Raw genomic sequence first — 27,030 nt, 5'->3', positions numbered from 1 at the left:
AAAAACTGGACGATTTTCGAGAAGTACCAATTTTATTTCTAATATGTTGACCATTTAGAAGATTACGAACGATTTGGATTAGATTTTTTTTTTTCAAGAATAGGACAGAGGAAAAGTATAGTATTAGAATCAAACGAGAAATGAGGAGATTGGAACACACGAAAATTCCGATGATTTAATAAATTGATAAATGAAGTAAAATCAGTAGAAATGGTCTCCTAAAAACTCTCTTGCATTTCCTCTAATAAAGGTGCTATTTCCCACCCTCCACAAAAAATTTTGGACCTCGTGTAAGGTGAGATCAATGACATAGTTTCTGACGATTTATCTTTGGTATGCGGTTAATAGTATTCGAAAATCTAATTTATTAGATATCTTTTCCCAAACAATTGAAAGAAACATTTGACAGAGAACCACATTTGTAGAAATTTACAAGATCACATGCCAAATTTGATAAATTTAAGTCATTACGTTTTTGTGTGCTCATGTTTTCAGGCTTCTGAGATACAGACTAAACGTTCAACCACTTGTTGGATTTGTTTCAATATTTTATAGATGTCCATATTAAATCTGTGTATTGGTTTTTATTTTTCTAGCTTTACTTGGTTTGTCATTACAATATTAACTTATATTCGAATAGCCAGACAGACATTCTCTGAATATATTTGTTCAAAACTTGATATAAATGTTTAAATTCGGTGTAAAGACCATATACCAAATTTCATCCGTCAAGCTCAAAGCGTTTTTGAGTTATCTTTATCATTAATACACAAAGAGACATTTTCCAAAAATGTGTTTTTCAAACACAGCGAGATCGAAAACTTGGAGATTCGTCAAAATCCAGGATTCGAAATATGCACAGATATTACGCATTCTGCATTATTCTATTATTTCCACATAGATATTAAACAAGATCCTTCTTTATTTTTTAACAATGGAAAAAATCACGCGATCAAATATTTGAGGAAATAATGGAAACGACTTCGATTTAATTCACATCAATGAAAATGAGATTGTGAATACACTTTAAAATATGTTTCAACGTTAAATAAATCTAGACTAAAGAATTTTACATCCATTAAATAGGCATCATTGAAAGGATCATTTTTGAACTTTAAAACTTTTAAAAAATTATTTTTGCAGGGAAATATTTTCTTAAGTTATGGTCGGAAAAATCAAAATCTAGCCTATTTTTTAATTAAGAAAAATTCTAATTAAATTTTTTAAAAAAACGCTCCGAAGTGCAAATGACCACCCTTCAAAGTATATCTGGACCAAATTTGATACCTCTAGATCAAACGGCCTGGCCTATAACAAGCCAACACTCACATGCATTCATCTTTATTTGTACTAATAATAAAGATATGCAGTTCTGTGTGTGTGCACGCGTGAGTGTGTGTGTGTTAGCGTTCTACAAGTGAGACCATTTGATCTAAGAGAAGACCATATGATCTAATGTCAAAGAATAAAGAAGAACTTCGGAAATGCGTTCCTCCTTCCGCATCTTACCCCTTAGCGAGGCAGAATCATTGAAAAGTCGTAGTCTCGGGATACTGAAACGAACAGTAAATAGTAACAGTATGATGACATTAAGTCCCATTCATTAATTCCTTCATTCATAATGATAAATATTTATATTAATTTATGGGATATTAATATTAATTTATGGAATTACAATTAACATTAACGATTCATTCATGAAAAGGCTTGATCGTCTTTTATGTGCAGTATATTTCAATTATCTTGATAGCTTTCCTCCCTTATTCCGATATCCTTGTTGAATCTCTATCCTTGTTATAAATAAATGTTAAAAAATGTACATATATAATTATTTTACATTATATATTATTGCTAAAATGGAACTCAAATCATTTTCATTGTTGCTACTAATATTTTACCTTTGCTTTTTTTTTTCCCATTGATTAAAATTGACCACAAATCAAAATTTGAAGATCCGACTTATTTTTTCATGCTAATTTTCAATACAATATGATATGCCTTTAATAAAATTTTTGTACTTACAATTAAGGTTTAACTTCGAAATCAAATAACGGAGAAAATTTTTTTAAAAGCCCGCCTGTTTTTTTAACATTGGATATATGAACATATGGAGAGAAAATGAGCGCACTGCACCACACAACGAACAGAAGGGTATAAGATTTGTAAAATAGTGTAACTTGCATATTCTATTAAAAACTGAAATTTAAAAATATTTTTAAGAGAACTAATAAAACATATTTACACAAACTATTTAACTGAAATTTTTAACAACACGCCTACCAATGGGTCACCAAAAGCGGATAATATACAATGTAAACGAAATTACGATAATGGACAAATCTATGCGAAAATCCAAATTATTTTGCCCTTTTCTATATGAATAGACCGATGGTGAGGGAAGGAATAGCCTCGATGATAGATTGTGTCCAAAATTTGATTTAAATTTGCAATTAAATCCATGTGTCAAATTTGATCTGTTTGTCTTGTTGCACTTTTGAGCTATGGTATTCACATATAGAAAGACGAACAAGATTTCCATAAACAACGGAGATCATTCAAATTTTGATGTGTGTATATATATATATATATATATATATATATATATATATATATATATATATATATATATATAGTTTTGATGTAAAAGATGGATAGCTATTTTGTTTTTTAAGCAAATTCCGTTAAGAAATACCGTAGGAAATACGGACAGACAAATAATATCTAAAAGTGTTTTTAGAAGTTATAGAAATTTGAAAAACGAATTCATCTAAATTTTACAAGTTGAATTTTTTGAAAAGATAACTCCGGCATAATAACGTTATGTACTTTTGAACAAAGAAAAAAAAAAAAAAAAAAAAAAAAAAAGGCTCTGTTACTTAAGTTAAGTTTTAAAAAAATTTCAGAAACATTTCTTTTGATTCATTTTATGTGTTCTTCTTCAGTTTGGACAATGGTTATTCTACCGTTAAAAAGCAAAGCTAAATTTCAAGGGACAGGTGATACCCGAAATGCATACATATGTATCTTTGAATTAACCATTAACCAGGCAATAAGAAGTAAAATATAATAAATTAGATGAAAAAGTAATGAAAAAAATTGTTACAAAATGAAACATTTGGATAAATGAAATAGTGCTTTTTTTTAGTGTTTAGCAAATTTCAAACCTTGGAAAATAAGTTAGAAGGCGCTCTTACATTCAATGCTTTATTCTTACGTCCCAGTCTGTTATACTGATACTCTTCTTTTTCCCCACTAATTCCACATATAAGTAATCAAAACAGTCGATGTGAGCAATAATCCATACAAATTTTCGTCGATTTGGATTTCTTAGCTGCCCGATAAAAATAGTCGTCAAAAACATGACATCTGACTCATTCATAGCCATTTCAGTTATTCTACAAAATGAAATGCAAATTCAAGGTTGATCGAACGACAAAGGAAACGGTTCTACATTTTGCAGGCTTAAATTTTGTTAATCGAATCGTGTAATTCCGACAATATGCCATTTATTAAACAATTTTAAGACAGGATTCAAATTATCAGAATCTTTTTTAACCAGCTCTCTACACCTTTCCAAAATGATAAGGTTCTTTCCCCCCCCCCCTCGAGGGAGGAAAGCCAAGTAATCACCATCGGCCGCGATTTTCTGTTGCACCTTGTGTCATTGTCTATGACACAAGCAACAACAAAGCAGTTTTTCTTATCATCGCGAATTCAATGGCTTTCCAAGCAGTTTACAAAAATGTATAATGTTGCAAAATTTGAAAAGACAATTATGTGCAACATTTTTCACAATATTAAAACAATAAAAGACTTTTGCTATATATTGCGCATATATAACCTGATTAGCATAAAATATTGCGTAAATGTTTCCACGATGCTCTTCTACAATCTGAATGCCATACAGTCTCATGAAGATACTGTAACAGTATTGAGGGGTATTGAGTGCTAATGAGGAATGTAGTTGATTTCCTGGTATTGTAAAATTATAAATATTTCCAAAAGTAAATCGAATTTCGTAATAGTATAGAAAATAATATTTATATTTGTTTTACATGTTTTGATACATTTTTTTTACTCGCATTTGTTTTGTTACCGTTTTTCATTTATTTATCTTGAGATTTGAGCCTATGGCATCTTATCTATTGGACGAACGAGATCTGGAAATTTGAGTGCAGATTAAAAGAATGATGTAGTTACCTGGTATTAAGTATCATGCAGTTCTACATATAATTTAATTAAATGACTTTCTTTGTAATTTTGAGTTAAGAATGGAACTTAAAGTGAAAGAGAAGGAAACGAGTTCACGACTATTATACAACAGTAATGAGTTATGAAAGGTAAGCATAAAAATAATTGCTTTTAAAAATGTTGGATATTAAAAAAATATATATATTGTTTTTGAAAAGCCTTTATCATTTTTGGTTTTGATCTAGTTTATGAAAATGATAATTTCAATATTAAGCAAAATAAGAGATAAAGTCCCCTGTAAACCAAGGGTTGTTTAAAGCTCTTGTTAGAATTAATATAATAATTTTTGCAGGTTTTGTGATAATAAATTTACGAAGGTCAAAATTTTCATTTATCTAGACTTAGTTTCCAGTTTAAATAGCCAGTAATATAATGTAATTAATCACAAGACATCCATTTCAAAAGAAAAGTTCGAATAGTTGAAAACACAAGAATTTCAAAGCCCAAATAGCGCTTTGTAAGAAAAAACCTGAACAACCAGTTTGCGATTCAATTCATAAGCTGATCACTAGATGACAGCACGGTAAAGCTCTTCTTTCCCCTAATGACTTTGGAGAAGTATTCGTTTAACTTTAGTTGTATGAATTTCGATTAATTCCGATCAATTTGTGATCAACAAATTAGTCGAATTCGGATACTATCTACTGTATTCGCTTTAAAATAATTTATCTATACAGAAGATCAGAGTTGCATTTTTACGTTCTTATCTAATGGTTCATTTTAAAATGAAAATATTTGTATATAGTGACAGTTTAGTAATTTATTAAAATGAATTTTCTACTCATCTTGTAATATATTTTATATGGTAATTACTAAATTTATTTAAGCTATAATTTTAACATTAAAGGATTTTACTTTTAAATCAGGATTCTGCATTTTTGTCTAAACTGTCTCTCCACTACCACATTCTTAATAAATGCTTATATTGCGTACTTCGCTCTCGTATTAAAAAATACACAACTTAATACAATTTTCAGCTTGCGGCTTTTTGATATATAGTTAAAATTTTATTTATAAATTATTTTTTGTTTAGGAAACCATTACTCTGTGGTCCTTTTAAACAATAACTCAGATTGACATTTGTTGAAGAACTGATGTATAAATTCTGATTTGTCGTAAATATGATTCCATTGTCTAAAAAAATTAGAAATCCATACTCACTTCTAATATATCCCATTTTAGGGTGGTTCATGCATTGCAGTTGTAATACTTTTTGTTATTATTTGAAAATCATGATTATTTTTTTAACAGATACGAGATATTTCTTACTTAAATTTTTGTTATTAAAAATAAAATTATTTATTAATTGCATGCTATAACTTAAGTTCGGTTGTGAAAATTTGTTTTTGTTCTTGGAAGTCTCATTGAAAAGCCATCTCGTTGCCAAAAGAACTTAGATTGTTTATTTGTAGTATGTTATTTGTAGGCAAAAGAACTTTTAGCAAGATTCCACACAAAAGTTTCCAAATTTTAGAATTTTACTGTCCATAGTCAAACGTATGCATAAACGAGGATAAATAATTGTTATTGCAATTATAGAACAAAACAATTCTTAATACAAAGAAAATTCAGGATTTGATAATCTACCATTTTTTCCTCTCCTGTAACTAATTATAGTTGTGTGTATGGTTTTAAATCATTTTGAGTTAATATGTTCATAAATTTCTATTTCCTACATTTCTTCAATTTTCTATGATTATGCTTCAATTATTATGAGGAAGACAATTGTTTTCCAAAAGAATATATACATAAGTTTTGAATTACATTTTTAAATCTGTGCTTCCCTTTAACTGAGAATAGAGTAGATTAAATGTCTCAGTAAAGCTTTCTTATCTATTAATTTATTCAAAATTTAAAATCTTCAATTGAATGTTAAGATTTTAGGTTCAAAATTTTGAAAAAAGGAAAATTTAAAAACAAGTTTCTCAGGTGATGAACTATTATTTTTCCCATTCTATTTTGGAGTGTGTGATAAATATAACAGTTGTAGATAACACATTCCATAATTATGAAGATAAATTCTCTGAAGAAAATTCTGTAAATATAAATTGTAATGATCTGTTGGAGAATACTATTGCAAAGCTGTTAGTTACAAAAAAAAAAAAAAAAAATAGAGGTTATGTTATTTTGTAAATGCCAGACTCCTTGACATTTTAGATTTTAGAACAGAAATTCTGGTAAACAATGACAAAGTGGTTTCCATTAGTTGTGTTATTCAAGGATAAATTTTGTATTTCCTTTTCACTTCCAGTTGAAAGAATGAAAATTCAGTTAAGTTTTCATATCTGCAAAATTACTCAACTATTAGTCTGCAAAATTACTCAACTATATTTGGATGGGAAGTCAAGTACTTCATTCCATGTTCAGTAACACTTTTAATTTTACAACAGAGATTCTGGTAGAATTGAATTTATATCTTGAAGTAATTATTTTATGGTGAATCTTCAAAATGGATGAACTGAAATTTCTACAAATATAATTGCACATATCTATTTTATATTATCATTTTCAGTAGCACATTAACACAAACTTTTCCTTGGATTCTCTTTTGGTGAAAGCCATTATTTCTGAATGATATATTGGTCAATCTTACTCATTATTATTTTAAAGATATTTTTAATAATTTGTAACTGAAATGCATTTAAATAATTTTTTAGTAATAATATGCTGATATTTATGACATCAATTTAATTTCAAGTTTGTATGATCTAAATATTTCTGAAATTTTTCTATGAGTATAATTTCAAAAAAAATCTTAATAGGTGTGAAAAAGTACTTTACCAGATATGTCTCGATTTACAAAGTTATTCCATTCTACTAAATGTGCAGTTATAGGAATGATTCACGTAAGGGCATTACCAGGTAATAAATACTCATTAATTTAATTCCTTTAAAAAACAATTCTTTTTGTTTTATTGTAACATTAAGAATTATCATTTAATTATTTATTGAGATAACTGATTAGGCATTAAAAATTCTTTATGATAAATATTTTATGATATTATTTTTATCAATAATTTATTTTTTATTGATAAATTTATTATTAAAATTGATTAAATTATCATATATATATATATATATATATATATATATATATATATATATATATAGCTTCTTCATCAGTAATATTTTATAACTTTTTAATATTTTCATTTTATTTTTATTGGAAGAATCTATTAGAAGAAAGCAGATTAAAAAAGATTGGATACTTGTATATTAACCACATGCCATTAGTGTACTTTAGACATAACTGCATGTCATTGGTGAATATTGGCAATTTTAGTTATGATTGGCACATGTCTTAGGCAATTTTTCATGACAATGAGTCATTGGCATGTTGTTAGCACATATATATCAAAAATTTTAACTTACTTTTATCACTATGATTAAAAAAAGTTGTAAAATTAATCTAATAAGAATAAGTATTGAGGAATCAAAATGAAATCTAAAATATAATCAAGATGCTTATAAAAATGTTCACTAGCAATCTCTTTAAGAGTAATTGAGATTCATGATTCCAATTTCTTGTCAAAGTTTTTATTGTAACTCTTTAATATGAAAAGAAATTAAAATATGAGATATTAATCTCAAAATATATATAAAAAAATCTGTTTGTTTTACAATTCCGTATTCTCTGATGGATGAGAATAAAATTTAACGTATGTTCCTTAGCATCTGGATAGATGAAGTATGTTAAAAAAATTACCGCAGCCTACTAAAAGGAGATGAAATGGATTTGTAATACTTTTTTGCTATATCATTGAATAAAAATATGCTTTAAATGATATGAACTTCTATTTTTAAAATTTAAAAAAAAAACATAAGCTTTCCAATGGCACTAATTACAATCATGTTTATATAATTATTTCTTGTTCATTCATTTCATGTTCATATAATTCAGTCTTTTCAAGATTAATTTATATACAATTCGTTATAATTTCTTTGGGTAAAAATATTAAATTTATTTCTCTAATCTCTCATTCATATTACAATTTGCCTTATATTTTACTTAGCTGTTCTAAATTTCTATTGTTTTAACTTTTTTTTTCTGTCTGGAATCATTGAGAAAAATTTATTTCATCTAAGCTTGTCAATTTTTATTGTATTATTATATGCTTTATCAGACTGCTTTTTATTAGCATCAACTGGTATGTCCCATTGGTTATGCATTTTCTATTTAAAGATTTTTTTACTTATTTTAAACTTTTTAATCGAATCAAGTTATTTTTCTTTTCTTTTAACCATTTCTGTCATATCATCTGAACTTAAAATCCAAGTATTGGATTTAAAATTTTTTCATCAAACATTATAGAAAATTTGAATATCATTATTAGTAATTGTGAATATTTGCATTAAATAATAAGTGCATGTGTGAAGCATAGCCTATTTATTTTTTCATAATTTCAAAACTGGATATGTTTTGGAACTTACATAAAAATTCCAGTTGAAGATTCAGAAATATATTGACAGTGCAATGAACCAGTTTTCAATTACTTTAAAGGAACTAAATAATGTGAAAATTTTCCTCAAAATCTTATTTTTTTTTTAAACTTGGATCTTCAAGCAGGTATATTGAATTCTATAAATGTTCAAAATAAAGTAAAAACTCCTGCATAAATTTAGCAGATAAGTTAACTTGCAGTAAATTTGGTACCATATATAACAATAAAATTTATTGTGTTGTTCATACTATTAGCATAAACTTAAGAATTTTGTGGAATTAAGATGTGAATTCTTTAAGATGTGAATTGTTTCTTATGACTCCACTTGAAGTTATGGGCTGTAATTTAGGAAGTTACAGATAATTTATTTTTACCAGTTTTCAAATAAAAGATGAAATTTATTAGCATTATGAGAAATTTTATTTCTCAAGCTTTATTTTATGATTTTTTTTTAGGTTCACCTAAGTCAGAGCTATCAGTACCTCAACTTGTGGATTATGCTTGTGAAGAAGCTTCTATATATCAAAAGTGTAATGTGGTAAGTATTCTATTTTTTCTATGAAAATAAATAATTCCATAAAAAACTCTTTATAAATTATTGGAGTGTTATATCATTCTACTATTATACTTTGTCTTCTGATAAAAATTAATTACTTTAAAACTGTATATATTATTATTCAGTTTGTTATTTATTTCAGTTATTTTTATACTCATAGGATGGTATCATTATTGAAAATATGTTTGATGTGCCTTATGTTATGGGTGATCAAGTGGGGCCAGAAGTCACAGCTGTCATGACACGTGTGGGCACTGAGGTAAAAAAGATTCTAGGGAAAATGCCTTGTGGTGTTCAAGTATTATCTGGCAATAATTTCAGTGCAACTGCAGTGGCTTTAGCAGCAGGTTTGAATAACTTTGGCTTTCTCATTCTTAATCTAAATTTATCCTACAATTCTTAGAAAGCATGTAGTCTGAGAAGAAGCTGGTTGAATTTTTCTTTACCAACTAGATGGATGAAAATAGAATTTTTACCTTTGTTTATAATTCAACTTATGTACTACTAAATTTAATTTCTGTTTAATTTGTCATTCTCCTTTAATCACATGCTGAAGTTTTATTCTCCTGTTTTCAGATCTGCATGGTAATGGGCAAAAAAAAGAAGGAAAAAAAAAAATGTTAACTCCAGAAAGTATCAAGAGTGACTACAAATCATATCTTCTAGTTGTTTAAAACCTTAACTGATGATGGAATCTTATACAAATTGTTCTTTAGTACCACTTTCTCTCAATCTTTATTATTACCTGTATAATAACATCTATCTCCCTGTTTTAATACATAGGCATTTTTAGCTAATTCAAGTTAATTTATTGCATTCTAGAGAGTGGATCAAACCGTAGGTATTGTAACTAATTACAAAAGAAGATATTTATGTGCTAATGACATTTAATGCTTAGACTTGTAGAGCATATTTACACACCCATGGCAGTCAAAGGATTAAAAGCAAAAGAAGAGGGGGAAAACACTTATCTGTTTCTTAAACAAAAACTTGTGAAAAGGATTTTTCTATTTATATATATTTCTACTCGCCTGAAATCTAAAATGTTAAAGCTCAAATTCATTCTCAGAAATTTATATTTGGAATTTATTGGCAGCTTTAATGTAGTACAATATAAAATTATGTTAATGAAAGCATGCTTTCATTAACTTTTTTTGTAACATTAATATATTAATTTTAGAAGATTATAAATTTATTATTTGAAATTTATGTCAGCTGTTTGTAAAAATGTTAACATTAATATCTTAGATTAAAAATTAAATTTAATACTAACATCTGTAAATTAAACATTAGAGAGAATAAATTATAAGTTTTCCCATAAATTTGTATTTTTTCACAATTTATTTGGAAAAAAAAATTAAAGCCTTTTATCCTTTCATTAGGTCTACAATTTGTTCGTGCTGAAAGTTTTGTCTTTGCTCATGTAGCAGATGAAGGATTGATGCAAGCTTGTGCTGGACCACTTCTACGTTATGCAAAGAATATTGGAGCTTCAAATCTTTTGTATTTTACTGACATTAAGAAAAAACACAGGTAAATACTGATGTATTTCTATATTTCTTTGGTCTGCTAATATTAGTCACTATTTATTAGTTATTTTTAATCAGTGAATTCTCATAAGAGCTAATACTCTTTTAGTTTTACATTAAGAATTTATTAATACTCTTAAACATTTTAGATGAATAGTCCTTAATTTTTGAATTGAGTTTTTTTAAAAATTAGTTTTGGTTCTTTCCTCCCTCTTTATTTATTTAATTATTTAATAATACAAAGGTTCTTCATGATCTTAGTTAAATGCTATCATTAGGTAACAAAATAAATTTGTTTCTAGAAAATTTGAATTGTAATTTATTTATAAAAATAAATTTTTTCTAATAGTTTTATTTAATTCATTTTTTCCCCAAAAAAGTTATTGTAAGGGGAAAATAACAACTAAAAAAAACTGTTTTTTCAAAACAAACATTTCAAATCCAAATTAATTATAAATGAACATGATTTTCTTTGTAAAATAATAGCTGTGAACTTTGTATTTGCTTAAAAAAGAAACATTTATTATAAATTAGATGGCTTTGGCAACCAACTGGTTTGTCAGAAATATTACTTGCCTTTAATTTTAATTGTCCCTTATATGTAGCTTAATGTCTATGTTCCCTGTAATTTTCTTAAGAATTCTTAAGATTCATATTAAGGTAGATATTTAATTTATCCTTATTATTGTATTACATCTGTTTTGCTTATTGTTTTAAATGAACATTCATATCATTGAAAATGTAACTCGCCAATTCATCTTTCTTCTAACTTTTCTAATGCTGTAAATTTATTTTCTTGCTCCTTATTAATTACATAGATATTAAAGAGAATCCATCTTCATTAGCTTTCAGTAATGTAAGAAAATTATATAAATTGCCAAAATACTGGAAAAAATTAGTGTCATTAAATTTTTTTTTAAATGATGTAAAAATCAGTTTTGTATGTTAATGTTTTTGGGAGTTATCATAAAAAAATGTTGCCCAAATAATATTTAGGTTTTAATTAATTAAAGTTCTAATTAAAAGTTTTTGAAAATTTTTCTGAATTGCTCAATTTTACTCTTCAAAATATATCTATGACTTTAGATCAAGCGGTCAGTCTTAAAAAAAGGTGTCTTTGTCCTGGTAAAATACTAAGGCATACACACATTCTTTTTTACTATTAGTAAACATAGATAGTGTTTTTAATTCATTTTGAATGAGTGTAAGTATTTTTATCATCATTTATGAAATATATAAAGTCTGAACACAGTACTTTTACATTACATTACATGGAAAATAGAATGTGCATTAAAAATGATTTTATTAGAAAAATAAATTAATATTAAATTATGTAACATTCAAATATTAAGAGTATATATTGATTATATTTACTGATTTTATTTTTCATTGTATTATTTTCCTTATTTTGAATTTTTGTGACATGCTTTCTTGTTTAAAACAATATTTTAAAATTGTGTTTCACCTACTAAATCAAATTGCAAAAATTTTCACATTGCATTTTCACTTCAAATTCTCTAAAATTTACAATATCAAAGTTAAGAGAGTTTCAAGAACTTCATTTGCAATTTCTTGCATGAATGTTTTAAATTTATTTTTATTTTCTTATGAATCATTAATCGAATTTCCTGTTCATATATCATTCCTTATATTTGCTTACAATTTTTTTTTCCATGCAAGAATGTGCCATGCCAGAAAAAATTCAAGAAACTATGTTTTAAAATTGTTGTGTAAAATGTTAATTAAATGTGTATGTTTTTTTTCTATAAAAACATTTCTAGTCATAATTTAATTAGTTTTATTAAATTTATAGCTCTCATGCAATCACTTCTGATATCAGCTTAGCTCAGATGGCAAAAGATGCAGCCTTCTTTTTAAGTGATGGAGTTATTATAACAGGAACAGAAACTGGTGTACCTCCTACTATTCAAGATTTTAAAGGCATGTTCCTTCATTTCTAGAATTATTTATTTATAATTATTCTGAAGCATGCAGTTGTCTATTTAATCATTAATTTTAAATTGTTGTTTTAATTAATTTTTATGATGTGTATCACATTTCAGTATAATCCCTGACAATGCTTATGTGAAGTGGCTTTATGCTTATGCCACTTTTTATATTTTCATTTATTCTGACCTCTCAACACTTTTGTTTTCTGAAGCTTTTTGCTCTGTTTCAGTAAAACCATTAAAACAGAAATTTGAACTTCCATTAATGATTCTCGCTTTGAAGTTCAAAACAAAATTATGTGCACAGGTCTTATAAAATTTGTATGATCTAAATCTGAATGTCTTTTACTCAGCAATAGGCAATGCAAGATATAACTAAATAAAATCAAAGGTCACTTTTAAAAAATTCACCCTTGAATCAAGCCTGGATAAAATTAGGTGAATTATACAGAGCTCATATCAGGTACTTGATATCAATCTTTAAAACACATTCAGTATTGACCTCTACTCTTCTTCTTCATTTGATATTTTATAGGTTTGATAAAAAGAATCTATTTCATACAGTGTTCTCTAATCATAGTCTGTCTTCCTGCAATGCTATCAGCAGGCGTAAAATATTTTTTTAATTATATGTTTATCATTTTTCTCTATATATTATTCCTTACAATTTGCTAGAATAAAGGTATTTCTAAGACTTTCATTGTTTTGTATCCCTTCCATATTTTCCATGTCTTCCCTTGCCATATTTTTTAAGTTTACATGATTAATGGAATTTTCTATGAATTAGTAAACATATTTTGCTGTAAACATTTTTATTATTTGAAACATATTGGTAATTTTCCAAAATTATTAAAAGTAAAATAAACTGACTTGAAATAAAAATTAAATATTGCATAAATGGAATAAATCGAATTTTTAGAAATAAAAATAAAATTAAAAATTCCTTGCTATTATTATTTTAAGTTTTATAAAAGTGCTTACTGTTTAATAATGCAAGCAAAGTACAAAATTAAAATTAACCAGGAAAAGGTATAGCTAATGAGCAATTTTTTGTTATGAGAACAATCTTTAATGCTAATATCTAGTAATAATGTTCAATGTGTACAATTTAAAGCAAAATTTCATGCAAGTATATAAAATGCAGGGATGTGTTGTAGAAAGAGTGTGTGACATATGTTTACATTTCCTGATTATCATGTCTATAAGTCTGATAATATTGCATCATTATTCACAACTAAATTCACCTAATGATAACTGTAGAAATAAATAATGTCAGTTTGTGCAGTTTATATTTCATTTATATTGTTATTGATGTGTTAATATTTTACCACTATATATTTAGGAAATGTTCATTATTCAAATTCTGTAAATTTTTTAAAAATTTTAAATAATATCAGATTGATTTGCTTAAATGTTTTGTATCTACTCTGTTTTCCTCCTTAATAACGGTTCATATTTTAGTATTCTTAATTGATTAAGGTCTTAAGTTACCAATTTTAATTTTGGGAAAACTTGCTGATATTTGAAATGCAATCAATTATTTAGATATTACTAAGTCATTTTATTTTGTTATTCTTGCATTCACATTTCTAATTAGTATTTAGAATGCAAAAGATAAAGTGAATGTTTTAGAAAATAATTCTTATATGCTAATTATAACATGTTATTCTTTGCATGAATGAAATAATCTAAATGGCTCTAATTCTATAAATTCTTAAATTTTTGTGTGTTGTATGAATTTCACCATTCTCTTTATTTTGTTTTAAGTAACAAATAGTAGTTTTTAATGTTTTACAAAATTTTATTAAAACTTTACTATGCGAATGATATAAAATTTTGTTGTTGCTATAATATGTAATTTATTTATTATAGTTGAAAATCTTCCTTTTATTGTTTTATTTTATTTGCAGATGTCAAAAGGACTTCTGACTTACCTGTTTTTATTGGATCTGGTGTAACTCTTTCAAATTTAAAGCATTATATTGATGCTGATGCAATTATAGTAGGCTCCCATTTTAAAGCTGGTGGTCACTGGAGAAATGAGCTTGATATTGATAAGATTTTAATGTTTGTAGATGAAGTGCAAAAATTTAGATGATTTTTTTTCAGAAGTTAGATTTTTAAAATGTATTCTTCAACCCTACTTTTAAATGTATTTTTTTATATTAAATATATTTAAAAGTGGAACTGTAATTTTACAGTCCTATTTAGCCATTCAATGTGTTTTTTATAATTGTTATCATTAAAAATTATTTTTATTTTAAAGTTATTCAAATGTTTTTCTTTTCATAACCGCAATATTCTTTAATGATAATGAATGGAATTTAACTCCAATAATGATGATGATAATAATAATAAAGAAAGCCTAAATATCTATAAATAAATTTTTTCTCCAAATAAAAGAAATATTGCAAAGTTTTTGATTATATTGATAATTATAGGACCATTTATCAAATCACTAAGTGAACTATAATAATTAGACAAATTATTACTTTTATACATCTATTCATTTTCTATTCCAACCACACAATTCTATTATTAATAGAGTTTTGTAGCATATTATGTAGAATTGTAAAGAGGAATGCATAATGATCAAAATTATTATAATTGTATATTGAAAAAAAATATGTGTGTGTGTTACAGGTTTTGATTTCTTATATTCAATTTAGAGTTTTTAAGACCCTCAATCATAATTAATTATAATTAATCACTACTTTTAAACTTCAGGAGAAACATAATTTTTAGTCTCAGCATATATATGCAAAATTACTAGGAATTTCCATTCTAGAATATGTAACATATAATTTGCTTTTGGATAAAAGTGGAATTTCCAGACTGGCAGATAATCAGAATTCTTTAACTTGTGTGATATCTTTTAACTTTTTAAAAAACATTTTTATGAAAACAAATCGAATTGGAAGCACTGGAAATTGGATGGTGTATTACTTGAGAAAAAAATATTGAAAAGAAAATGAAAGCTTTATTTTACTATTATTTAACTCTTTGAATAATTGTAAAAATTCCATTCTGCATCTCCTTACATACTCTCGTTTTATTACGAAAATTTTAGGATATTAATTCCTGAGTAGCATTATTAACAAATTAATTTTGAAATTCAATATATGGTTCCAAAAGGATCAAAAAGTCTTTAGAATAATTAATATTTTCTTATTCATCCATCATAAATATGATAGATTTAAATGTAGAAGAATTTCCTGTTCCCTTTTTAAGAATAATTTATTTTTTTAATTAAAATTTTAATTCTTGGGAGTTGCTAGAATAAAGGTATTTCTAAGACTTTCAATGTTTTGTTTTCTTCCCTTGCCATATATTTTAAGTTTACATGATTAATGGACTATTCTATGAATTAGTAGACATATTTTGCTGTAAACATTTTTATTATTTGAAACGTATTGGTAATTTAATCATGAATTTACAAAATCACTAATGATCTTTATATTTCTTTGAAATCCGTGAGAAGACATTTCATATAAATTCTGTTACAGAAGGTACTGTAAAAAAAAAATCAGATGAAAATGAAATTAAATGTGATGCTGTTTTTTGTTTATTTATTTATTTTTTACCTGGGCATTCTTTTATCACTCAAGCCAAGCAGTCATTTTACAATTTCTAAAAAAAAATGAATTAAAAAAATCACTAAGTATTCAGCTTTTTCTTCTTATTACGAAAGTTCTGAGGCTTTCAAGCATCCATTTAAATTCATCTGCCATTGTTATCCTTGAAATAACAAGTAACATTTGACAAAATTCACTTGATAATAAGGAGATAAAAAAAAAAAAAAAAACCCTTTTCTGTAATTTTGCCATCATTTCAGAAATTCCACATGGTTCAAAAGCATTTATTTTTTTGGAATCATACATTCATTAAAAACTATAAAATTGCAAATTTGTATGGCAGTTGATCACCTTTGCTTATATTGCATGCAAAATTCTCAGTTTCAACTGAAATCAAAGGAAACTGTAATGCTTTATGTTTGGCAAAAATTAGATAATGTGCAAGTCAAGATGCATATAAATAAATTTTTATAAAAAATATTATTTGTGTTTATACTTTTGTGAAAATATTTTTAGTTTAAGTTTTTACAATCTGCTTTCAAACCCATTCTATTTTAGAAGGTCTGATTTGTTCATTTCATTAATGTTTAATAAAATAGTCAAAATCCAGTATTTTGGTTTTGAACTTTTATGATATGGTAGCAAATGCCTGAATTTTAGATATTGCAGAGTTTTTTTTTAAAGGCAAAAATTTTGTTGTTGCAAAATGCAAAAGTCAATGCAATAAAATATATGTTCATGTAATTTAAATTACAAACTTATCAGGTAAAATAAAAGCTTACTACTTTTAAAACAAAAAAAAAGTAAAATTAAAGGCAGATAATATGACAAATGGACACTTTACAATTTTAAAACAGTTAAAATATGACTAAATTAAGTCAACATGAAAATATCTGAAGAAAGCAAATTTAATACTGGCAAAATATGTCAAAAATATATCAAATTGATTTGTTATTTTGTCAAGGTATATATATATATATAATTTTTTTCAAAAAATTGGCATTGAAATTTTATTTAAATTAACTTTTAAAAAATTTCTAGAAATAAAATTAATGGCACAAGTTTTTTTTTTTTTAATTTTAAGTGTAAGATAGTGTAGCTCATTTCATCTCCTTAAGAAAAGCATGACATTTTTTTAATTCTTCAAGGACCATGCGTTCCAAAATTTATTGGTATTCGTTCATGGATGTGGAATGAAGTTCTAAGAGACAGACATTTAATTTTAAAACATAGATAGATAGATGCAAAAATTATCATCCCCATTATATTTTGATTTGTGCTTTTACAATCTTAAAGTTCTGAGCTACAGATTCAGTGTTAAAACTAAGTCATAAAAAGTGTTAAAACTATTTCTATTTACTAACTTCAGTTGAAAATCTAATTTATATATTCTTTATAATACCACTTGCTGTGAGTAAATGTTTTATAAAAGATTTTAAAATAATAATAATTATTATTGAGTATTATTTCTAGAGAATGTGACTGAACTAATGGAATCTGAATTATATAAAATTCCAACCAAAAAGTTGTTAGAAATGTGGCCAAGAATAAAACAGAAAATAATATGATAATTTACTATGTTAGTTCATAAGGATTAACTTAAAGCTTGTAATCAAAGCTTTGTTTTTAAAAAAGTTATTAAAATAGTAATTTATTCAGTTGATAAAATATATTATCAGAAATTTTATCTTAAAACATAGCATTTTCAACACAAATATATTGGATATAATAACTTTTCTAGCTTTCATTAAAAATAAAAACATTTAAAAATATTTAGTTAATTGTGGTAATTTAAAGAAGTTGCTATATTTGTTCAATTTGTTTTAATATTAAATTGCAATACACTACTAATGCTTTTTTAATTAAAAAATTGTTGCATATTCAAAAAAGAAATTGTTTTCTTAAATTAGTCTCAATAAGTGTTGAATTAGTACTTAGTAAATTTCCTTTTGATTGACAGAGAACTGATACAAAATGTGAAGAATGTAGTATCTAATATTTGTTGTATTAAAGTTAAATCAATAGTTATATTTTACAGATTTGCAATCAAAATATTTTATTAACTAAGAATAGAAAGGCAGAACAGCTAATAAAAAATATCAGCTGTACATGCATCATGCATCCTCAAACACTAACATTTAACCAGTTAACTACAGAATTCAGTTTTTAAAGTCAAATGATGATGCATATATTTATATGCGAAAACAATACAAATGGTTGCAAAGTAGATTTTGCAAAAAATCATAATAAAACATACAGGATTTCAGCTTTATCAGATAAAAAATTACACAACAAACTTTGCTAAAATAATAATTTAGATTGGCATGTAGACACTTCAAATGCCCTTAACTGGTTAAGACATTATCACCTGAATTCTAATAATGAAGATTATGTTTATTAAACAATGATATGACATCAGAGAAAATAACAACTGCTACTATAGTTTTGAAATTTTTTTATTATCTTTTGATGGTGGAAATAGTGTTCCCTTAGTACTGAAATCTTTAACATGTTACACAAGACATGCTATGTGGAATGTGTACTAAACAACATGTAAATATTTATACAGATTTTGCAAAGTAATACATCATGTTGGGATTGAAAAAAAAATCAATTCTATTTGCAGTAAGAAGGCACTTTATATTAAATGGTAGTTCTGGTTAATCACCCTTTTAAAAAGGAATGTTTAAATTGTGTATTTTCATTTATACATTTAACAACATACAGTTCATCAATTGCACACTTGAATATAATATTTGTATAACATTTTAAAATTGCTTAACCAATGCACTACAATACACTCTGTCACTCTCGGCTAACAGATTTTTTTACAATTATATTTGCTCATTCATATCACACATCTAAAAGCACATGCATTTGTTGTTTAAATAAACTAAGTGCTGGTCAAAGCACACTACTCAAGCATACATCACAATACATGACTGTATATAATAAATAGATAAAAATCAAACTAAAAATGCTTTGCAGTACATGGCTTTCAAAAAGAAAATGCAGTTTGTATATTTATCACACTGTTTTGTTTGAATGAATGAAAACTGAATGTAAAATCCTTGCTATTTACATAATGACTTTTTGTATTTACAAAGCATTTGCATGTATTTTATAACATATATTTTTACATGACTGGATGAAATGTTTCATTACTTTTAAAATGACAGTTATCTGGAATCATGTAAATAGGATAATCTATCTGAATGCATTTTAAAAAATGAGCAATCTACAGTGACTTTTCTAGCCAAGTTCCTTTACATAAACAGAAAATGACATAAAACATCCTTTTTTTATGATACATAAATTATTAAAAATTTGACATATCTGTAAAGTAATAATTATCATTTGATTACGTATGCCATTAATACAAAATGTTAAAAATATGGAATTCTCTGCAAATTTAGCTAGCTTGTTTAACAGTCAATATAAACTGACACTTAGAAAATGAACTAAAGATCTTAAAAAAAGTGTTACATATTACATATATATATATATATAAGAATGATTTTTGCATAATCTATCTAAAAATTTTAATAAACAAAGCCTTTAAATTTTCAACTTCAAAAAATTGTAGGAATAATTTATGGGTTTTTAAGAGAAATTTTTTTTCTCCATGTTCTAGACATTGTTTAGACATGCGTTTTCACACTGAATTTACTTGAAAATCTCAGTAAATACCAGATTTGAATCAGATTCTAATTCTATCAACTCTTAAAAATAATATCCAATAACAATTAAAAATTATTCAAGTATGAATCTAGTCTTTTCCAGCTTCATGAAAACATTACATGACTATAATATCTATTTAAATATACTAATACAAAAAAGATATTAAATTAATATTTTAATTAATTTTAATATTAAAAGATATTGAATTAATATTTTAAAGTAGAAATGTAGTTAACTCATTAGATACCACAGTCACATGGTACATTATACACTGCCTGCTATAATATTACATCATTTTTTTCCCTTTATATGTACACATTTAAAATATATTATCATGAAAACAAAATGATACACAGGAATAAATTTTAGATGAAATTCTTAGTAAATTTTGTGTATATGTAGTATTATTGCTATATTTGTGGACAGTTAAAGAGCTATTGTTGATAATACCTGTAAGTGCACACCTCATAATTATAAACATAAAGGATGTAACAATTACACTATTTTCATTATTAAATTAAAAGAAATTATCTAGTAAACCCAAATACTATATTAAAAGCAATTTTGCCAACAAATATAAGCAGTTATTAGAAACAGTACAAGTAAATTAACCTAGATATTTCACAATAAAACTAGATCTAGGTTTAAATACATTACATACACTATACACTAGTAAACTAAAATAATCTTGATAGTAATAAGAATAGTATAGAAATGCCAAAGAAAAAAACTATACAAATATTTTACTATTCTACAGCAACAAATATATAATGTTTTTTGTCTTTTAAATATCTATAAATTAAAACAACTAAAGCAATCAATAAAAATAAAGAAATATGCAAACAAGTTTGACACACGCTAAAAATATGCATAATATGAAACAAACAAAAAAAAAAAAAAAAAAAAACTTAAGATCACAGTGTTACATAAGTAATATGTAACAAAAAAAAATTATAACTCAGATATCTATACAATTGATTGCAATATCCAGAACAGTGCTAAACATCAAATAGCTTAAAACAACACATTTATACACCTCATTTGAAATTATCAGCAAAACATTCATATGCATGGAAATTGCACACGCACACACACTTTTGAACAAAACACTATACAATTCACACATTATATAAATAAATATATCAAAAATTATGCCTCCCCTTTTCAGCAAATGGCTTAGCCATACTTTTTTTCTTTTGATTGTGATGCTTCCTAGATTGGTATCGATGGACTCGATTTTGACGATTCATATAAGATGGGCAAAGTTTGTACTGGTCATTTTCCCATTTGGCTTGTTGGGCAGGTTTAGTGTTTTCTGCTTGGTCAACCATGCCTGCAAAAGAAAAACATACTGAAAATAGGTGCAAGATAAAATAAAATGACCAGTACATAGATCATGATCTATAAATGATCTACAAGAAAGTCATTTACATAAAATTGGAACTTATTAATGGTTTGCAGTGAATTTGACAAATCAATTAAATAACAGTACTATGAAATAAGCATACTTCATAGCTGCAGTCCAATTCATAATTTCTGATAAAATTAAAATAGCAAGTTTTAAACAACTTAAGGATATGGATGCAAAAGATTATTATAATAATGTGTATAAGTATGGCACAAATAGTAAATTTAAGTAAATTGGATTACAAGAACATTGATAAAACAATATAAATTACACCTACTGTTGATATAAACTTAAGAGATTGGAATTATATAAAATTGAGAACTTCCATTAATTCATCTTAAATCTATGATATTTAAAAATGTGAAATTCAGATGACCCACTTTTCATCAATAAATGATATAGATAAAAAGAAAGAATTTTATTCAAACATAATGCACAATAATTTCAAATAAATGATTTTATATTTTTTTTTCTAATATGAGAAAAATATTTTACTGACTGCCAACAAACTAATATTCTTGTAATAAAATTAATTATTTTTAAAAAATTAAAACCGAATCAAGTTATACAACATATTAAACATTCTTGATGGAAATATTGCATAAATCTTTATTTTAACAATTAATGAAAGCAGTAATGTTTCATTTTTTTTTTATTTAGCAGATTGTTTATTTTTAAGAAACAATACAAATGCATAAAAAAAAAAGCTTTATATTTAATATGGAGTTCTGTAAGGACCAAAATATACTGAAAAATGTCAAATTCTTAATTTAAGACCCTACAGGCAAGATATTAAATATGCATTGATTGCTAAAAGAATTATATTTTTAAAATATTTACTTGCCAAACTATACTCTTTAATTCTTGCTTGTTAAATACACACATCAAACCAAAGCTATATTTTAATATGTTAGATGCACATACATAGTGTAATAGTAAATATTACCATTTATTATAATAATTCAAAATTTGAATACAGTAATAAAATGCCATTTAATAGTTTGCTTACTTTTTTTATAGATAACTAAAATACATAACCATACGGGAAAGATCATCTGAATTACTTGCATATAAATATCTTATTTTTATTATTTAATAATAATACGTTGTAGTAAGTTTTTTTAACAATTAGTTGCTAATTTTTAAAAAAATCTTTTTGCTTAATATCTTTGTAAAATATATAAGAGCAATTAATTTGTATGTGCTCTGAACTAGAATTTTTTTTACAAAATTAAATTTCAAAGTTAGCAATTTCAAATAATTATGCAAGAGTACTTACTTTTGAGATCAATTTGGGATTTCGAACAATTCATCTTAGGTTTTGTACATACAGCCAACAGGCCTTCATCAGGTCTTGGTTCATTTGTGCGTTTAGGAGAATTATCACTGCTTCTGTTAGGCTGAATGACAACCTGGGCATGATCTTCAGTCTTCTTATAACTTATCTGGAGTCCAGGAACTTGAGCATACACACTCATGCTGGGATGCTCAATCAACAGATCCTCCAGGGGAGACTTTTCAATCAAGCCTGTGTTGTTTTTTGTAAAACATGGTGGGGGAGCTACAAACCAGCCTTCTTCAATTTTGGTTGGACTTAGTTGTGGAGAACTTTGAGGGGTACTTGTATTGCTAATGTCTAAAAGAGGGAGCGGATTTAGTCGAGATTCTGGATTTAGTTTGGGTGGAGCAAGTGTTTCAATCTTTCTTTCGACTTCATTTCCTGAAATAAACATAAAATCACATAAATATACCATTAAATTAATCTAGTAAGTTATTAAACTAAAACTAATGATAAAAACTAAACAAATTTTCTTGAGTCAATCCAAAAAAATACAAAAATTCTTCAACTAATATTTTTTTATACTACTGCCTCATTAGCAATAGCAGCTAATGACATTTGTTTCTTACCCAAGATTCCCATAAACTACTTATAGTCTTTTCTCTACTAAAAATATAGTATAGAAAAAGGCCATTTAAATAATAATAAGATCTGAATTACAGTACACTGAAACTGAACAGTACATGAATCCCAACATACTGAAATAATGATGGTAGAATTATAACCAATAATTCATTTGATTTTGGGTACAATCTGCAAAAGACTTATGTACTAGGCATTTTTTTTCTTCTTTTTTTACTTTTCAGTTATAGTGTACCCCAAATGTGTAACAATTTGATTATTTATTAATTAGAAAATACAAGTAGATTTGAGGGAGGTTGACAGGAATGCTGATCTAACCTACCAACGGCTGATAAACAAGAAATGCACATACCTACTTCTAATTTGCACAGCGAAATATATCCTTAAATATTCTAAATGAAGACACTGAAACAATATGTTCAAGAATTTCTTTATCTTTATACAACAAAGTAACTGATATTTGATAATTGCATAATTTGGCTCTAGCTGTTTATATGATTTAATTTGGATGGGAAAAATGAGAACACAAAATTGGTTAGAGGGAAAAAATGAATGTAGGAGATTGGTGCTATTTAAATTTGAAAATTTGTTAAAGTATTTTGTATTTTTCTAGTTATTTTTAATATTTTTATTTGTTTGTTTGGTTGGTTGGTTGCTTTCCATGTGGAATCAAATCTTAATGGGCAATCTAGTTTAGAATGCAGAAATTCAATGCATTTCTAGCTAAAAGATTAACAAATTCATTATGAAAATGATTTTGAGAATTTTTTTCACTTAAGAAATTTATAATATTTAAGAATAGACAAATATTTGAGCACTGAAGTGCTATGAACTTAAAAAAGCTGTCAGTAAACTAATATATAGTGTTGACTTTCATTGATATATTGGGTGATTGCCAAAAGAACTAGGACTGCCTTAACTTTGAAAATGCTATTATAATTTAGAATATATCCAACCTCTGATATTCCTTTTGAAGTATATGAAACAACAACTGAATATACATATTTTTTTTAATTTTTAGAAGCATTTATAGTAATATTATCCTTCTCTTTCCGAACAGAATTTTTGTTTTCATTAAAATTACTTTTGAGAGCTAGGGCTGGCTAACTTGTTTAAAGAAGGAAAAGTATTTAAACTTTTTCTTGCTTTTGAACAAGCAAATTGATGAAATAAGATATATTACAAAAAAAAATCTTCATTTATTTATTCTTTAAACAAAAATGAAACAGCTTATTTTATCTTGATTATGTTATCGATGATTGAAGACAGCAAGATATAGGGAATGATTCTCCCTGTTGGATAAAGGAATATGAAAACATTCAAAATTTATTGAATATGAAAACATTCAAAATTTATGTTTCAAATGTTTTTATTGAATCTAAGATTTAGTGAAAACAAAAGTGACCATAAGGAAATTTAGGTGCACTTCTATTGGCTCAACAATATTATTAATTATTATAATGTTGAGCTAACAGCTTTAATTTGCTTGTGCCTTTTAACAGCTTTAATTTGAAAAGTGATTTTTTAACATCTGTTAAAATGGCCCTTCAAAATATGCATATATATATATATATATATATATATATATATATAATCACCTAAAGTTATTTTGGTGACAAATTTCTGGTTTTAAGACATAACATTGATTTTTTTTTTTTTTCTACTGTTAAACTAATAAAGAAGTACAAACGATTTCAGATTTTCAACTGCCTGAGTGCAAGAAATTTTTTATCTCTTTAAACAATTTACTTTTCCAATGTAAGTAATATTTACACGTATAAATACTAATACTTTATAAAAATGCTTTTGAATATCTATATAAAAATACATGAATAATTCTTACCTTCTTTATCAACAAATACCCATCCTTTTTCAATTTCTTCTGAGTCACTGTGATCTGAAACTTGTTCTTGCACTGGATAGTACTGGCCAATATACTGTTTGAAACTTCCCCACATGTTAGTACTTTATCTAAGAAACAAATAGAAATATAAAAAGTTACAAAAAATAAATTTTTAAAAATGTTTAAAAATTTACTGTCAATATTTCTCAACTGGAAAGAACAGAATATATTGGTTTAGTAAAAATAATATTAAAAATAAATATAATTTAGGAAAGCATATAATGAATAAGCCCATTAATGAATCTAAGTAATCAGAAAACTGAAATATTTTTAAATATATGGTTTAATCACTTAAAATATATAGTTTTCTTGTTCTTTCTTAAACAGATGGATTTATATTTAGATATATATCTTGATATCAACATTTTTGTTTTTCACCAAGATATTTACAACTATATAAAGTGAAGGACTTTGATTTCCAGTGCATTCTTAATTGACAATTTTTTTTAAATCATGCCATTTAACATAAACTGCATGATGAAACTAAAATTTCGAAATGTGAATTTAACTCAAAACTTCAAAAAATACTGAAAAGAGAACAATCCTTTTTTTTTTATACATTATAATACTATTATATAAACTACTCAAAATGAAAAACGTTATGTATGTAATAAGTATTGGTTTTAAAATATGATTTATTACTTATTAGGTATATACTGAAATTCACTTATATATTTCAATAATAATGTATTAAAAAACATTGTTTTATACAGAGAGCAGTTATTAAGTAAAATATGATTTAAAAATTGAAAAATATTTTTATAATCATAACAATATAGTCATTTATTGTTTCTTTTTAATTACAAATTTAACAATAACAAATATTTTCTCGATCTATAAACAAGACATTTTTACTTTAACTACATAATATTGATTCAAAAATTTAATTACTTTTACTCGTATTGTTTTCTATAATGATAATACTATACAATATAAGAAAAATATAAGAGAAACAACAATACAAGAGCTTAAATACTAAGAAAGAGATTACATTCAAGACGACACAGGCTGTTACTTGTCCAAGCATGCAATTTTTTTTATACGCCAGATATAAATACAATCGAGAACTATTTCTTTAAAAAAAGCCATACAATGAATTTTACGATTTGCATGTCAAAAAATAATCTATATTAAGGCTTTAAAGCACAAGATTAAATAAAAATGCAAAAAGAAAAAAAAAATTTTAGTAAGATTGACAGCTACAAAAGTAAGCATAAATATATATTAATTAGAAAAAAAAAGAAATTTTAACAATAAAAGATTTCAAAATTGAGTAATTCGCAATATAACAAGTATTTACTTGTATTATAACATTCTAACGGTTCAAAATCTACAATAATTAATATAGAAAAAGGCAATTATATCACTTACGTCTCCCACAGTCTTTTGTCCTATTGATACTTTTACCAATGTGCGTCAGATTTCTTGACAAGTGACGTCAGGTTGGTTGTTTTTGTGTTGTTTGTTTACATTTGATTAGACGCACTGACAGATGGAATTGGTTTATCCTTCGAATCTACAGAAAATAATTATTGAAATCATGAAAAAACCGAGTCTAATGTTTTACAAAATTAACTATCGTATTTTAATGAAGTAATTAATTTAATTCTCTAAAATAAGCAGACGATTACGAAACAAATTGGTAATCCCTTTCATTATCAAAATATTATTAAATGTCTAATCTATATATCTTTAAATTATTATTAATGTAATTGTAAAAAATTTGCGATATTCGAAAAATTATGTAATAGAAGAGCGGGAAAAAAATAATTAAAACGAAACCATCTGTGGAAGAAAAGAAAAACAGTCCAGGAA

At 25.6% G+C, this 27,030-nt stretch overlaps 2 protein-coding genes across 7 annotated transcripts; one reads left to right on the top strand and one right to left on the bottom strand.

Annotated features, from left to right (window-relative positions):
* The first annotated feature begins 4,010 nt into the window (after positions 1–4,010).
* On the top strand, positions 4,011–16,746 carry LOC129973090 (uncharacterized protein F13E9.13, mitochondrial-like). 6 transcript variants are annotated; one of them, XM_056087470.1, is made up of 7 exons: positions 4,011–4,340; positions 7,014–7,113; positions 9,149–9,231; positions 9,410–9,596; positions 10,632–10,782; positions 12,592–12,719; positions 14,638–16,746. In XM_056087470.1, exons 2-7 carry the CDS (start codon positions 7,038–7,040, stop codon positions 14,823–14,825), a joined length of 813 nt encoding a protein of 270 aa, XP_055943445.1. In that variant the 5' UTR covers positions 4,011–4,340; positions 7,014–7,037; the 3' UTR covers positions 14,826–16,746. The 6 variants fall into 6 exon arrangements, with proteins under 6 accessions (XP_055943445.1, XP_055943443.1, XP_055943447.1 ...); XM_056087468.1 differs by lacking the exon at positions 4,011–4,340 and adding an exon at positions 4,805–5,056; XM_056087472.1 differs by lacking the exon at positions 4,011–4,340 and adding an exon at positions 5,348–5,366.
* A 1,985-nt stretch (positions 16,747–18,731) lies between these two features.
* Positions 18,732–26,736, bottom strand: LOC129972928 (tumor protein p53-inducible nuclear protein 2-like). Its single transcript, XM_056087249.1, has 4 exons — positions 26,587–26,736; positions 25,156–25,283; positions 22,671–23,111; positions 18,732–21,316 (listed from the first exon to the last, which is right to left on the bottom strand). Exons 2-4 carry the CDS (start codon positions 25,268–25,270, stop codon positions 21,126–21,128), a joined length of 747 nt encoding a protein of 248 aa, XP_055943224.1. The 5' UTR covers positions 25,271–25,283; positions 26,587–26,736; the 3' UTR covers positions 18,732–21,125.
* Positions 26,737–27,030: the final 294 nt, after the last annotated feature.

Source organism: Argiope bruennichi, chromosome 6 (genome assembly GCF_947563725.1).
Source record: "Argiope bruennichi chromosome 6, qqArgBrue1.1, whole genome shotgun sequence".
Lineage (NCBI taxonomy): Eukaryota > Metazoa > Arthropoda > Arachnida > Araneae > Araneidae > Argiope > Argiope bruennichi.
The sequence above is the reverse complement of the archived record's forward strand: the minus strand, read 5'-3'. Positions and strand labels throughout refer to the sequence as shown.

What these genes read in the sequence shown, in the direction of transcription:
- LOC129973090 (XM_056087470.1), top strand. Translation starts at nt 7,038, where the DNA reads ATGTCTCGATTTACAAAGTTATTCCATTCTACTAAATGTGCAGTTATA. An exon ending in TATATCAAAAGTGTAATGTG is followed by an intron (nt 9,232 to 9,409) that starts GTAAGTATTCTA and finishes TTATACTCATAG; the next exon opens with GATGGTATCATTATTGAAAA. An exon ending in TGCAGTGGCTTTAGCAGCAG is followed by an intron (nt 9,597 to 10,631) that starts GTTTGAATAACT and finishes TCCTTTCATTAG; the next exon opens with GTCTACAATTTGTTCGTGCT.
- LOC129972928 (XM_056087249.1), bottom strand. Translation starts at nt 25,270, where the DNA reads ATGTGGGGAAGTTTCAAACAGTATATTGGCCAGTACTATCCAGTGCAA. An exon ending in GGTATTTGTTGATAAAGAAG is followed by an intron (nt 23,112 to 25,155) that starts GTAAGAATTATT and finishes TGTTTATTTCAG; the next exon opens with GAAATGAAGTCGAAAGAAAG. An exon ending in ATCCCAAATTGATCTCAAAA is followed by an intron (nt 21,317 to 22,670) that starts GTAAGTACTCTT and finishes TTTCTTTTGCAG; the next exon opens with GCATGGTTGACCAAGCAGAA.